A 14,992-nucleotide genomic window follows, 5' to 3' on the forward strand; every position below is an offset into this window, starting at 1 on the left:
TATGAATCTGCTGACAAAATAGCACAATCAGAAATGAATTTTATTGTTTTACAGGATTTCACACTAAAATTAGGAAACTTCTAATAGAACATAGTTCAACTTACACAATGCTATACTGCAATTTATTATTAGCAAATCAACTGCCTCAGGTTTGGCAATAAAAATGATTTATATTTGCATATTTTTAATATACACAGATTCTCAAAGCCAGTAATGTGCATAAAATTACATTTATATATAGTGCACATGATGTCCTGAGATACTTACAGCTGATTTCCAAGTTTATATTGATAGAATTCACTTGGTTTGTCCTGCTCGTTAAAGACACACCCAATGTAGCACTTTACCTCTTCCCAAAACAAAGAAAATCATTCAGGAACAGTCATATACCTTCATCACGAGCTGTGATGTTAATACTAAGTCATCTGGGTACTGGATCTGCAATTCCTCATTTGCAACGTAGTGTGTACCACAAAATTCTGAAAAGTAGCGACCAACTTCTTGATGGCTTATTTCCATTGGTGATGAATGATAAATAAGATTTTCTGTAATATTAATCAGGACACAAACATTTCAAATGACAAAATGTAAACACATTTACTTTATACATAACACACACTAAAGGTCTTAAACAGCATCTTTCTTTATTCTGGTGTTAAGAATTGCCATTTAGAAATGGATCTTCTTTTGCAAAACACATGGGCATGGGCAAAAGTATAAAGTGCATCGTCTGCTTTTCAATTTATTTAAAGTTTAGAAACCACGCAGAATATATAGCTTAAAGATACACCAGCAATCTGCATGTAATAAACTGATCAGTAGTCAAAGCTAGGCTCAGAATTTTTATGATTTATTCAACATTTTGAAAAAAAAATCACTCCATTTTAATTTTACAAAAACTATTTCAAAAAGGTACTATTTCAATTCAAATAAGGTTTATTTTGGCAATGCACTACTATTTTTGCCATGATGCTATTCATCTCAATTTTGTGGTGTGTGATTAATCTGTCAATTACTAACTTTTACCCAAAAAGAATTACTCTTTCTAAAACTCAGCAGTGCTGGAGTAGTTCCAGATAATTCAGCAGCCAATTTGCCTATCCTCTTGGCCAATGCTCAACATTATTCCCTGAGCTGTAGCCCAACAGCCAATTTGTCACAAGGGGAGTCTCTGTGCACAAGTTAATATTTTTAAACCACACTCTTGTATAATTTATTGTATCATCTTGCAGCATTCAATATCAACAGGTATGAATTATCCTACAAATTAGCCAGACCACAGAAAAAAAGTGAGTTTACTTACCTTGCGCAGCATATCTACACGAACCATCTTGAACAAGGACGTTGTAGAACGGCTGATCAGGCCCATGTGGTAGATTATAAACTCCCATCGTTCTCATCCAACCTAACCCCATCATACACTTAGGATCCCATCCGTATATTACACAGTCATATCCATACCTGAATTCAGACAAGAAGGCATTTTTAAAACAAGCAGATTATTTTTAACCATAGCTATTAAGACATACTATTGATTATCATGTTGCATTAACTGGAATTTACAAGGTGAAAGAAGCAAATGGTAAAAAAGACACTGAAGTAGCATGTGCTCTGTACATCAAAGTAAATTTATAATCAAAGTACATATATGTTACTATATACTACCGTGAGATTCATTTTATTGCAGGTATGTGCAGAAACAGAAAATACAAATGTATTTATGAAAAACGACATCAAAAACACTGACAATGTGCAAAAAAAAAATAATACTGACAACATGACAGAGAACAGATCAGCACAGGAACAGGCTCTTTGGGCCACAATGCTGTGCCAAATTAATTAGATTAGTAATCAAATTGGCATCTTTTCTGCCTACAGAATGTCCATATTCCTCCATTTCCATCACATTCATGCGCCTCTCTAACCAGCTCAGAATAATTGATGTATCTGCCTCTACCCCCACCCAGCCAGTGCGTCCCATGCACTCTCATAGAAGGAATAAAGGCGTGGACTATTTTCTAAATGGGGCGAAAATTCAAAAATCTAAGATGCAAAGGGATTTGGAAGCCCTTGTGCGGGATTCCTTAAAGGTTCATTTGCAAGGTTGAGTTGGTGGTGAAGAAGACAAATGTGATGTTAGCATTAATTTTGAGAAGACTAGAATATAAAAAAAAAGATGTACTGTTGAAGCTTTATAAGGCACTGGTGAAGCATCATTTAGAATATCGAGAGCAGTTTTGGGCCCCTTTTCTAAGAAAGGATGTGCTGACATTGCAGAGGGTTCAAAATCATTCTGGGATTGAAAGGCTTATCATAGGAGCTTCTGATGGCTCTGGGCCTGTGCTCACTAGAATTCAGAAAAATGAGGGGGGAAATCACACTGAAACCTACTGAATGTTGAAAGGACTCAATTGAATGGATGTGGAGAGGATGTTTCCTATGATGGGAGAGCTACGGCCAGAGGGCACAGCTTCAGAATAGATGGATGTCCATTTAGAACAGAGATGAGGAGGAATTTCTTTAGCCAGAGTGTGGAATTTGTTGCCACAGGCAGCTGTGGAGGTCTAGTCATTGGGTATATTTAAGGCAGGGGTTGATAGATTCTTGATTAATCAGGGCATGAAGGGTAGCAGATACCAACAGAATCAACAAACTCATTCGTAAGGCCAGTGATGTTGTGGGGGTGGAACTGGACTCTCTGACGGTGGTGTCTGAAAAGAGGATGCTGTCCAAGTTGCATGCCATCTTGGACAATGTCTCCCATCCACTCCATAATGTACTGGTTAGGCACAGGAGTACATTCAGCCAGAGACTCATTCCACCGAGATGCAACACTGAGCGTCATAGGAAGTCATTCCTGCCTGTGGCCATCAAACTTTACAACTCCTCCCTCAGAGTGTCAGACACCCTGAGCCAATAGGCTGGTCCTGGACTAATTTCCACTTGGCATTATTTACTTATTATTATTTAATTATTTATGGTTTTATATTGCTATATTTCTACACTATTCTTGGTTGGTGCGACTGTAACGAAACCCAATTTCCCTCAGGATCAATAAAGTATGTCTGTCTATTTGTTACTGGGAGAAGGCAGAAGATTGTAGTCCAGAGAAATGGATCGGCCATGATCAAATGGAGGAGCAGACTCAATGGGCCAAATGGGCTAATTCTGCTCCTTTATCTTATGCTCTTATGAAATTATCAGCGTCGTGTTTAACAAGCTGTAGGAAATGGTAGCGAACAATGAAAAGATGATTGCTCTCCAAAAATGCTTGTTAGCTGTCAGACAGGTCCATCACAAGATAGGTCACATGGGTTCTTAGGCAGAATGAAGTTAAAGTAACGCCCATTTTGGAGCAAAGTACGTGTTTTCCACCAGTCGTCGTTACTGGCAAACTTGATCCAGAACATATCTTTGTAATGTTTGAACCATGATTCAAAAGTAACTCCCAAAGCTCCATCAAACTGGAAGCTGGTAATGTCCGCAACAACTGGCTCGCACAAATTCTATTCAGTGTTTGACACCAACGTCATGGGACTCACTAAAAACCTGCTGGTCAAGGTTTCAACTAACTGCAGCTAGTCCACCTCAAACTGAGCTTGCTGCTGTTTTAGGATCGTGCATGGCTTCTGCTGAAATAATATAGCATCTCCATTCCAATTTGTTGAGTTCACCTGCTATAACCACTGATGAGACCCAAAGCCAGGAAATAAAACAAAGCCCAAGTGAACATTTGTTCAGTAAAACCACATAACTACCACAATTTCAAAGCTGAAACTTCAATAGTGCATCCCAAAGCACGACGACTTAAATGGTTAACCCATAAGCATTCAAGATGTTGATAAGAACAGTGACCAATGAAAGCCAGCCTGCGATTGGTTGTCAGATGACCGAAAGGCTTGGTTGTTTCAGCTCACCATAACATTTATTGTTAAATGACATTCACCATGGTGGACAAAAGCTGTATAATCACTGTATGTCACATCTAAACCTTGATCAATAATTTATATTAACATCCCGAAGAAGGGTCTTGGCATGATACATTGACTGTTTATTCATTTCCGTAGATACTGCCTGATCTGCTGACACACCAGCATTTTGTGTGTGTTAATTATATTAACAACTTTTCTTCTTGTTTGCAGTGCAGCCTCACAAAGTATCTCCTGTCACCAGGTGCCAGAGGGTATTTGCTAATGATGACCATGTACTGTAACAGATCAATGGAAAGTTGCCAGGTTTCCAGGTATATATGCTGGAAGATTTGATTTGGAAACGATAAGGCTACAGATATTGTAAACTATTGCAACACACACACACACAAAATGTTGGAGGATCTCAGCAGGTTAAACAGCATCTATGGAAATGAATTGACATTTTGGGCTGAGACCTAATAGTGTCAACCATAATTCGCTTTAATTATCTGGATGTATAAATTCAGCACAGTACTGATTGCTATGTTAGATTTCACACACTCCTACTACCTGGTCACTCCCCATGATCCTTGCCCATCTTGCTGGATGTGAAGGGTTGAATTTGTGACCTTTAATATCTAGGGGGCAACTCAAATTATTATAGAGTCTAAGAGCATCCTGAGTCTTTATGGCCTCAGTACCTGACAAATGCTGTCAACCTTCAGCTGCAGCAAGCAAAATTCAGCCCAAGTATTTCAGGTGATTTAAATAATTACTGATCTGAATGTGCAATAGAAACATGTACACATTATGAAAGTCAGATTCTTGGTATATAAAGATACCTACTTTACATCTAGATAAAATTAATGCATGGCACAATGAACGAATAATAAGCATGGCAAAATAAAACAGGAAAATTTCATTTTTCTCAACTGTCACTTATATCCAAGTTTTAAAAATGCTTGTGCATCTTAACAGTCTATCTCTTCACAGGTGCTGTTCGACTTGCTGAGCATTTTGAATATTTTATATTTAATAAAGACACCTGATACTTTTATTCCTATTGCTGTTGATGTCATTATCAATCCAAACTTCAACACCCCCATCCCCAAACCTATTTTTAAACCCGTATTTGACAGATGGTAAAAAAATGAAGAAACAACTTTTAGCATTTGCTCAGCTGATTACCAGCATTAATTTTTAAAAAATCTATAAAGAAGTTTTTGTCTCATGGGGCGATTAATTTGAAGAAGATCTATTTTATCAGCATTAAAAACAGATCATTTGTCATTACTAACTTCAGCACAATTACTACCAAATAATAGTAACACCACAAACCTCGCTAGGTGTTAAGAGGGCAATTTGGACACATCTGAATTGCAGTGACAGCATTAACACTGGAGGTACCTTTTGTGCCTCATAATGAGTCCCACTGAGAACTCTATTCCTTTGTGCTTCTCATCTGTATGCCGTTTCACTTGAACTTCAACTGTTTGGTTCTTGCGAGCAATCTGCTCCATGGTTAGCTGAACCAAGTGCCCCACCACACCATGTTGTAAGGGATCCACTGCCTGTATGTGCTGAAGAATGTCCAATACCTATGTAAAAGACAACAGTGGAATAAAATGTTTATTGATACCCTAAAAATTACAAAATCAAAAACGCAGAGATCCAAATACAGTATGTGGTAAAAATCCCAAACCTTGAATAGCCTTCAATGTACCAGACCCTCTGTTTTAAATATGGATTCAAGAACTGATTTGCAACAGGCTAATGGATTGTGGTTCTTTACAAAATTATTCTGCTTGTTCTGAATGTTCTTATGGTATAGCTTCATAGAATTATACAGCACAAGATGTCAATTAGCACATCGTTTCTGCTCTCAGAGAACCGTCAGTTACTACTGAGGTGCTCTTTACCCGTGGCCCTGCACATTTTGAGTTCCAATTCTATTTACAGATGTACATGGAATAAATGTTACTTGCCATTTATCATTCCATGACTAAATGCTGTCGAGCTGTGACTGCTTGTAGGCACGGGTGGTTTCATTTGCTGGAACCGAACACTGTGCACTCACTGAATATTGCCATTTCTGACCAAGTCGTTGATGAAGCAGCTGAAGATAATTGGGTTCAGTATACCCTCCTGAGGAACTCTTGCAATAATGACCAAATTCCAATAACAACAATCATTGTGCAAGTCATAACTCTAACTACTGAACTATTTCTTCCTTTGGTACTCACTGATTCCAGTTTTACCAGGGTTCCTTGATACCAAACCTGGTGAATGCTTCCTTGATGTCAAGAGAAATCACTCTCACCTCTCTTACAGAATTGATCTCATTTGCTCCATATTTGGACTGAGGCTCTGATGTGCTCTGGAGTCAATTAATATTGCATTCCGCAGCCCCTTTAACACCCAGATGTAGATCTAAATGAGACTGAGCTTCACCAATTACCTTTTCTGGATTGATCCCCAGATGAAAGTAAAGTCTAGCCTGAAGCATCAAGTATTGAACATCATCAGGAGCCAAGGTAAGATATAAATCAAGAGCATTCCGTAGCAATTGGTAAGACTGGTCACTGTCCTCTCTGCAAATCACAAAATTAATTTAGACAAGTGCAACAAAAGAATTTTCTATAAATGTTTCTTTTCTTAAGTTCTTCATTTTTGTGTTCTAATTTGATGTAAATGGCTTTTTTTAAAATATACAGTATGAGAAGTGTACATCCCTGACACCTTTCACCCAGAAATTCCCAAAACATGTCATTGCTAATTATATACAGTCTAAAATGTGGTCAATGTTATTAAGGTGCAAAGTGCACAAAAGATTCCAAAGCACAGCAAATGAATGCAAAGACGAATTATTTGTTTCTTTTGAGTCAGGGAGAAGTGATAGCCAGAATATCAACAAAATTCGCTGACCTTCTTCAAATATCACTCTATCTTTTTCATTAATTCATACAGTACAAGGCTTCAGTTTAATGAATGTCTTATTCAATAGCAAGATCTTTAATAATAAAGCATCGTTTGCACTAAAGACAATCTATCCAGATTATCAGCTTAGGTTGTGGTATATGTCTTTGGATTTTTAACCTTCTGACATTTGAAAACTCATCATAAACAAATTGAGAATGAAATACTTTGCTGCTAGAGAAACTGCAAGTAGAAAATACAAAAACCTGAAAGCATACCACCAACCTATAAGGCAGCTTCTATCCCATTGTTACTAGACTCTTGAAGAAAATGGACTCTTGTAATCTACCTTGTTACAATATTGCACTTTATCGTTTATCTGCACTGCCCTCTTTCTGTAGCTTTTACACTTTGCATTGTTATTGCTTTACTTTATTCTAGCTCACTATAATAATTTGATCAGTATAAACAGTATACAAGTTTTTCCACTATCTTGAAACATGAGACACTAATAAACCAATAATACTAATAATAAGCCAATAATATTTCCTACAATGCTAACTGAAGTTACATAAGATGACATGGATTGAATTAATATTTCATTAGATAATATACACTGAACTTTGAATGACTAACTAGGATGGAAGGGCTAGATTGATCTTAGAGTAGGTTAAAAGGTTGGCCTAACACGATGGGCCAAAGGGCCTGTACTGTGCTGTAATGATCTATGCTCCAATATCTGCACTAGCAATATTACTTAAATTTCTCTGGAGTAATGTAGACAGATAGCGAGTCAGGTTTAGCGATTCTCCAAACATTTAATCAAACACAGACAGGAATCAATCATTATTTTCCACACACTGTCAAAACTTTAAAATAAATGCAGTGTTTTAGTGTTGAAATAATTGAATATTTTTCAATTTTAAATTTATATTATGCAATTTGCATTTTGAAGCCAAATTTTTTGTACCTCCATAATTCCATAACCAACAGGCCTGTTCAAAATCATAAAAGTCCTACATCCTTATGGACCAACAGGCGACCTTCTCCGAAACAACTTCCATTGTTATTCTTGCCGTGAAATCAGGAATCATACAAGAGTAGCAAAGCTGAAACATGCCATTTGATTTGTGCCAGCATGAATGATCAATTATTTCCTGTTTTTCTGAAGTGAAAATATGGTTTTGAATAAATGTTATTCCAATTATTTGGTAACATTCAGGCGATATCCATTCACATACCTCTTTCCCAAGTGGAACAGATTTGTTACCATACGGAAAAGCACATCCTTTATAGTTACAGAACAGTAAAAATTCGCTGCAACTTTCTGACCACTCAGATGCTCACATTCCTTTGCCGTACAGCGTTTCCCATTGTTAAAAGCATCAATGTAAATATAGTCCAACATGTTAGTACTCCTGAGAAAAAATATACAAAAAGATTCAACTGTAGACATGGCAACCCAGAACAGAAACCATTATATAATAGCAAATAATAGAACTTTAAAGAAATGAATCAAAATAATTGGCCGATTTCTGGGATATGTCCTCGGTAGTAACAAACCATGTTTAAAATTACATCTCTTGAACAAGTTTTACCAAGAGCCCTTGCATTGCAAAAGGACTATAATCTGTGCACAATTCATCTAGTAATTTTGCTCAGATTTTATTTGACATTATGCTCAATTTTAAAAGCCTCATTATCAAAATACAATCTATATTAGAGGTATGTATTTTGTATTGAAGGCAAACCTGTCCTTTAAATGATCACAGACCAGATCTTTCCTGAAAATAGGTTGTGTAATCAAATGACTAAATCTGACAAATGATTAGCTCTGACATGTAGCTCTGCAGCATTCAAATTATCTGACACTTAATTTTGAGGCACAACCTTTGTAAAGCTATCAGGGATACCAAGAGGCAATATCAGACCAAAATCAAGTCCCAGACAAGCCGTCAGGTATGCAAGGCCCACATGCTTTAAAAGACTACAAAACAAAGTCAGGCAGGATCACCAACATTAATACATTCTATGCACAAAATGGGAAATGTCCCAAAAGTCTCCAATGCACCTGAACCCACAGTGACCACTGCAGACATCAGATCAGTCTTCCAGAGAGTGAACCTGCAGCCTGGATAGACCAAAGCCATGTCATTAGATCCTCAGCAGTTCCACTGGGGGGTGGTTATCTGCAGACATTTTTAACCTCTCCCTGCTTCAATCTGAGGATCCCACCTGCTTTAAGAACGCCCTATCATCCTGGTAATGTGCTTCAATGACTATTGCCTGGTAACTCTGACACCCACAATCATGAAGTACTTTGAGAGGCTAGTCATAGCCCACATCAGTGCCACCTGCAAGACCACTCAATCTGCTGCCTATCACTAAAACAGGTCCACAGTAGATGTCATCTACCTGGTCTTGTACTCATCTTTAGAGCATTTTACTGGCCCAACAAGGCTGCAACCTCAGCCCTCTATTCTACTCCCATACACTCATGACTATGTGGCCAGACTCTGCTAACTCCATCTACAAGTTTGATTCTCAAATAACAACGAGATAGTCGACAGGAAGGAGACAGAGGTTCCAGTATGGTATTAAGACAACCACCTTCCCTTCAATGTCAGCAAAATAGATGGTTAGTGACTTCAGGAAGTGGAAGTTGCACATGCTCCTACTTTCATCACTGGCTCTGAGTTGGAGATGCTCGAGAGTTCCTATGTGTAACCATCACCAATAGTTTGTCCTAGGCCAACCACACAGATGCCAAGGCTAAGAAACCTCACCAGTATCTCAGTACCTCTATTTCCTCAAGAGGTTAAGGAAATCCAAAAAGTCCTCATTTGCCCTCACCATTCTTCATCTCATCCTGACACATTACAGCTTGGTATAGTAACAGCTTTGCCCAAGACAGCAAGAAACTGCAGAGTTATGAACACAGATCTTCCTCATAAAAACCAGCCTCCCCTCCAAAGACGGTGTACACTTTTCACTGCTTTGGAAAACCAGCCAGCATTATCAAAGGCTCCTCCCAACCCACACATTCTCTTTTAGCAGACAGAAGATGCAAAAGCCTAAAAGCAGTCACTATCAGGCTCAAGGACACTGTTATAAGACTAGTTCATGGATCTCTTGTAAAATAGAATGGACTCTAACCTCACAAACCAGCTTGTCATGCCCTTGCACATTAGTGCATTCAATGTAACTGTAACACTTCATTCTACATTGTTACTGCTTTGAAATGTCCTTAAGCAAACAGGGTCATGTATAATCCCAAGATATTTTATATTTATTTTACGAAACAGAGGATAACTAAGGAGAGGGTAGGTGCACTTAAGGATAAGAAGGAAATATAAGCTTTGAGTCAGAGCAAGTGTCTGGGGCATGAAATGAATACTTTGCATCAGAATTTACCAAGGAGAAGGAATTGGACGAGTAAAAACAGACTATATATGCCAATACAGAGATTGAAGAGGTAATACTGGATGTTCTGAAAAGCATTAAGGTAGGTCTCTACCCAGAGCCTGATGGCATTTATCCCATAAGCATGGGAGGAGATCGCTGGGTTCCTGATGAGAATCTTCGTATCCACTCTAGCAACAAGTGAGATCACAAAGATTCTTGTTGAGTTGTTCCTTGTTCAAGAAGGGAAACGGATATTCCAGGTAACTGTAGGCCAGTGACCCTCATGTCAGTGGCAGGGTAACTATTAGAGTGGATACAGAGGGATAGGAAGTATGCACATTAGGAAGGCATGGCCTGCTTAGGGGGAGTCAGCATGACAGGACATGCCTTACGAACTTGATTTGAGTTTTCTTTGAATTAGTGACAAGGGTGCTTAATTAGGGTAAAATAGTGGACATTATCTGCATGGAATTTAGTAAAGCAATTGACAATGTACCACATGGAAGGTTGATTCAGGAGATAAAAAATGCATGGGATCCAGGGTAATTGCAAGATTTGATTCAGAGTTGGCCAACTATAGAAGATAGTGAGTTGAGGGTGGAAGGCCATTATTCTGGCTAGAGGGTATTCACCGGTGGTATCTGGCAAGGATCAAGGCTGGTACCTCTGTTGTTTGTGATATTTATCAATAATTTGGATGAAAATGTAGATGAGTTTGCAGATGATCTATCTTGGTGGAGTAGTGAATGGTGTAAAGGATTAGCAAAGAATACAGTAGGATATAGATGAATTACAGATATGGGCAGAGAAGTACAGATAGCGTTTAAACCAGCCAAGTGCGGTGTGTAGTACTTTGGAAGATCAAATGAAAGAAGAAAGTATACAGTAAAATGGTCAGCAATAAGGTACAGAGGAATCTTGGGGTCCAGGTCCACAGCTCACCGAAAGTAGCTATGCAAATGTATAAGATGGTAAAGAAGGCATTATGGAACGCTTACATAAAACTTTGCTATATAAAGCTATACAGCTATATAAAACTTTGGTCAGAACACACTTGGGAGTGTTGTGTGCAATTCTGATCATTCCATGGAGGGAAGGATGTGGAGACCCTGAAAAGCATGCAGAAGAGACTGCCAGAAGTGTACACGATGCTCCCTTGACTGGACGTATAAGCTATAATCAAAACTTGTGTAGTTCTCTCTTCACCATCAGATACCACGCTGAGGACATGATAGGAATTCTTAAATTAATGAGATATGTAGGTAGGTTAGACATGCAGAATCCTTTCCTCAGGATAGAAATATCAAATACCAGAGGATATGCTTTTAAGGTTAGAGGGAACAGTATAAAGGCAACAAGAGTGGCAAGTTATTTTTTAATTAAATGCAGAGAAGGGTAGGTGCCTGGAATGGTTTACCAGAGGTAATAGAAACAGACAGTTTGGTGGAGTTAAGGCGGCTTTTAGACAGATATATGAAAATGAAGGGATTGGGGGGGGGGGGGGGGAGATATGGGTGATACATGGGAAGAGGACATTTAGTATAACTTAGCCATTAAGATTGGTACGACATGGCTTGTCCAGTGCTGTACTGCTCTATGATGCATTGATATGGTGAAATAATTTGTACTGATGGCAAGTTTTTCCGCTGTACCTTGAGACCTGTGGCAATAATAAACCAATTCAACTATTCTCAAACAAAAACAGATGCCATACTAAAGAAGGAAATTAATAGAGGTGACATGGTGTTTAAGGCTGCTTCTTTAAAAGAGAAGTGAAAAGGTAGAGGTAACTCATGAGTACAGAGCTCATGTCTTATATTTGAGGAGCAATTGATTAAGGATGCTAAAAAGCTATAATAAGTGCTGATGAATACTAGCTTCTTCTATCATCAAACAAATGAAATCAAATCATGTTTCAAAACCACTTAGACATTATTACCCTTCAGGTTTCTGGCACCATCTTAAGAGAAAGTGACCAGGAAAGCTGACTGGCTCCAGATGTATACCCAGGCTCTTGCTGATTGTTGAATATATCACGCAAAGAGTGATGGGAATTCCTTTTTTTTGTCTGAGCACCTTGATGCAAAATTAAACAGAAAATTACTTTAAGCATTTACTTCATAATTAGACAAAACAAAGAAATAATGATTTTTAAGTACAATAGATTCTGCTTAATTGGGCCATATAGGTTAATCAGGGCAGCCACTTATTTGGGTCAACTCTTAAGGAACAAAAGCTGATCCAGAAAATATCCGGAATTTCCATCAATAATCTGGTACACTCTGCCACTTAACTGGGGTGGGAGACTGCTGCCGAGCAGCTTCTAACTAACATCAGTCATGTACACTTGCGTGCCCATTAGACACTGTGCTTAAAGCGGACAGTTTTTAAATAGTGTCAGTTGCGTGTTTGTGTTTAAAATGTGGTGATTTTCATCACTGATAGTTGTGAGCAATAAGCTGTAAGAAATTCAGAACTGTTTTTGCTCATTGCATTTCCAAGCATTCAGGCTTGAAGATGCCAGAAATGACTGAGAATGAAAATGAAATGATTTCACTACTTCAGGTTAGGAATTATGAAGGTATCAACAATTGTCCTGAATGTTACAATGAAAAGGAAGATTTGGAGGTTGCAATCATCGAAAGGATTGTATGAAGGCAGTCAATTACCTACACTAGATGTCTGAACTGATTTTGTTCGTTTACAGTCAATCAAAAGAACACGACACCACACTCTGGATTAATTCTTCTGGCAATAACTATTAGGAACTAATACACAGCTTTATAATATTGTACTAGTATTGATGGTGTTCTAATTTGTTCTGTATTTCATTTAAATAACGCAAATTGTTACCCAGATACATGGCAGTTTTTCTTTTTATACCTTACCTATTTCCATAAAACTTAGGCTAATTGGGGAAGTCACTTAATTGGGCCAAAATGTACTGGCCCTGGTGTGTCCCAATTAACAAAGATAAACTGTATTTAATTTACAATTGGACAAAGCTTCATCTCAAATGTAATAGACCTGGTGTATGTAGGAATTCATGGGATTGTAGTAATCATCCTCATTCCCTTTGAATTTCAGTTGCTTGTACAAGACAAAGTTCATAACATCCAGAACTTCTTGTTGAAGTTCTAAGTCAATAAATACGCCATCTGAAAAATGAACCGACAAAAGTTTTGCAAATCAAATTATGTAAATTGTATGAATAGAACAATGCAGAGAAACTAAGAATTCATGTTAATTTTTCATATATATATTAGAGTACGTGTGGATTTACTATGAATAATCAGGGTGCTTTACATTTAAAATAAAAGATATTCTGTTCCCATCCACCAAAGGTTATTTTGTTACCAGTGATATGCCTTCAATCTAGTTGCTCAAAGACAGATGTACACAAGGAAATGTCGTTTCCAAAAATTGTGTACATAGAAACAGTTCCTAAAATATGCCAGATTTTGATCATGGCTGTTTACATAAAACCATCTGGAGTACAAGTTCTAACGTTGATCAAGTTCAGGACACAACCTTGTTTCTCCAAATGTAAATACAAGCCTACAGAGTGTCTGATGTTGGACTTCACTGTACCCTTGAAGACTGAAGTTAAATTAACCCAAGAATCAAGCTTACTTTTTAAAGATAAGTACCTCTTTCTGCAGTTATACTTGGATGAGATGATTTCATTAAACTCAGAACTTTCTTCACCTCCTCTGTTATATGGCTCAGCTGCAACAGGATATCCTCCCGTGAGGTATCTGCTAAAGGGTTGCAGTACTGGTCTATGAGCACCACACCTGATAAGATGATAAAGTAAACTTTAAGCTTACATTCAGAGTTAGATATTGTGCAATTACTTTTTTTTAAATATGTTAATACCTCTATTAACACTGCAGGAGCCCCAAGTATAGATTAGCTGCTTACTCTGTCATTAATGAATGGTACGTTTAGGGAGACAATTTAAAATTGATATTTCACATGCAGCATTCTTTTAGCTGACCAACTTCTCAAAGCATTACCTTTCTAATTGCAATCTTAGTATTGAGAAGCAAATTTATTTGCATAAACATCAGATAAGAATTCTGAGATACATAGTTATTTATATATATTTTTTTTTAAAAAAGATTTACCTTCTATTAACTTTTGTTGTTCTGGAGAAGATGAAAGAAACTCCTTCAATTTTTCCATTATGTTCTGCTGGCGCAGAAAGCACAATATCTTCCGAGAATAATATTTCCCCGTCAAGTGCTTCCTGCATTATTAAATGTTATTTGTAAGCATCCAACACTTGATTTTCTATTTATATGTGGGAATTGGCTTTCTAGAGTAAAATGCTCCTGAATTTTTTAAAATCTCTAAATCATTAATCATTTACGCACCTTCCATCTTCATTTAGGATGGACAACAATTCATCTTCAATAAAATAAAAAGGACCACCCAAAGCCTCAATGTCTTTAAAGCCATCAATAGGAACCTGCAACAAAATACCTGGTTACAACAATGCCATAGGAGCGCCATCTGCTGGCAATGAAATAGTTTAAAAGTTCTTTATGACAATTATAAACTGCAATATAGTCATGTCTTATGAATTAATTCTGTTCCATATTCATGCAGAGATAAACACCACTAATGCATACATATGGTTATTGGTAGCATGCAGATTTCTACAGATGCAATGTGGAGGGCATTCTAACTGGCTGCATCACCATCTGGTATGTTGGTGGTGGTGGGGGTGGGGGGCTACTGCACAGGATCAAAAT

The 14,992-nt window shown here is 37.6% G+C and overlaps 1 protein-coding gene across 2 annotated transcripts in view; it reads right to left on the bottom strand.

The window, feature by feature from the left end:
- Window positions 1-22: 22 nt before the first annotated feature.
- fbxo21 (F-box protein 21) overlaps window positions 23-14,992 on the bottom strand; it is a 28,458-nt gene continuing 13,488 nt past the window's right edge. Inside the window, exons 3-12 of one of the 2 annotated variants that reach the window (XM_073065482.1) lie at window positions 14,612-14,706; window positions 14,363-14,484; window positions 13,883-14,029; window positions 13,260-13,390; window positions 12,172-12,308; window positions 8,069-8,245; window positions 6,370-6,502; window positions 5,319-5,509; window positions 1,304-1,461; window positions 23-545 (exon numbers count right to left, since the gene is read on the bottom strand). In XM_073065482.1, coding sequence (XP_072921583.1) covers window positions 373-545; window positions 1,304-1,461; window positions 5,319-5,509; window positions 6,370-6,502; window positions 8,069-8,245; window positions 12,172-12,308; window positions 13,260-13,390; window positions 13,883-14,029; window positions 14,363-14,484; window positions 14,612-14,706 — 1,464 coding nt within the window. In that variant the 3' untranslated portion in view covers window positions 23-372. Of the gene's footprint in view, window positions 546-1,303; window positions 1,462-5,249; window positions 5,510-6,369; window positions 6,503-8,068; window positions 8,246-12,171; window positions 12,309-13,259; window positions 13,391-13,882; window positions 14,030-14,362; window positions 14,485-14,611; window positions 14,707-14,992 lie in introns of those variants that run through there. The other variant, XR_012101350.1, reaches the window with a different exon arrangement.

This window comes from Hemitrygon akajei, chromosome 14 (genome assembly GCF_048418815.1).
Source record: "Hemitrygon akajei chromosome 14, sHemAka1.3, whole genome shotgun sequence".
NCBI lineage: Eukaryota > Metazoa > Chordata > Chondrichthyes > Myliobatiformes > Dasyatidae > Hemitrygon > Hemitrygon akajei.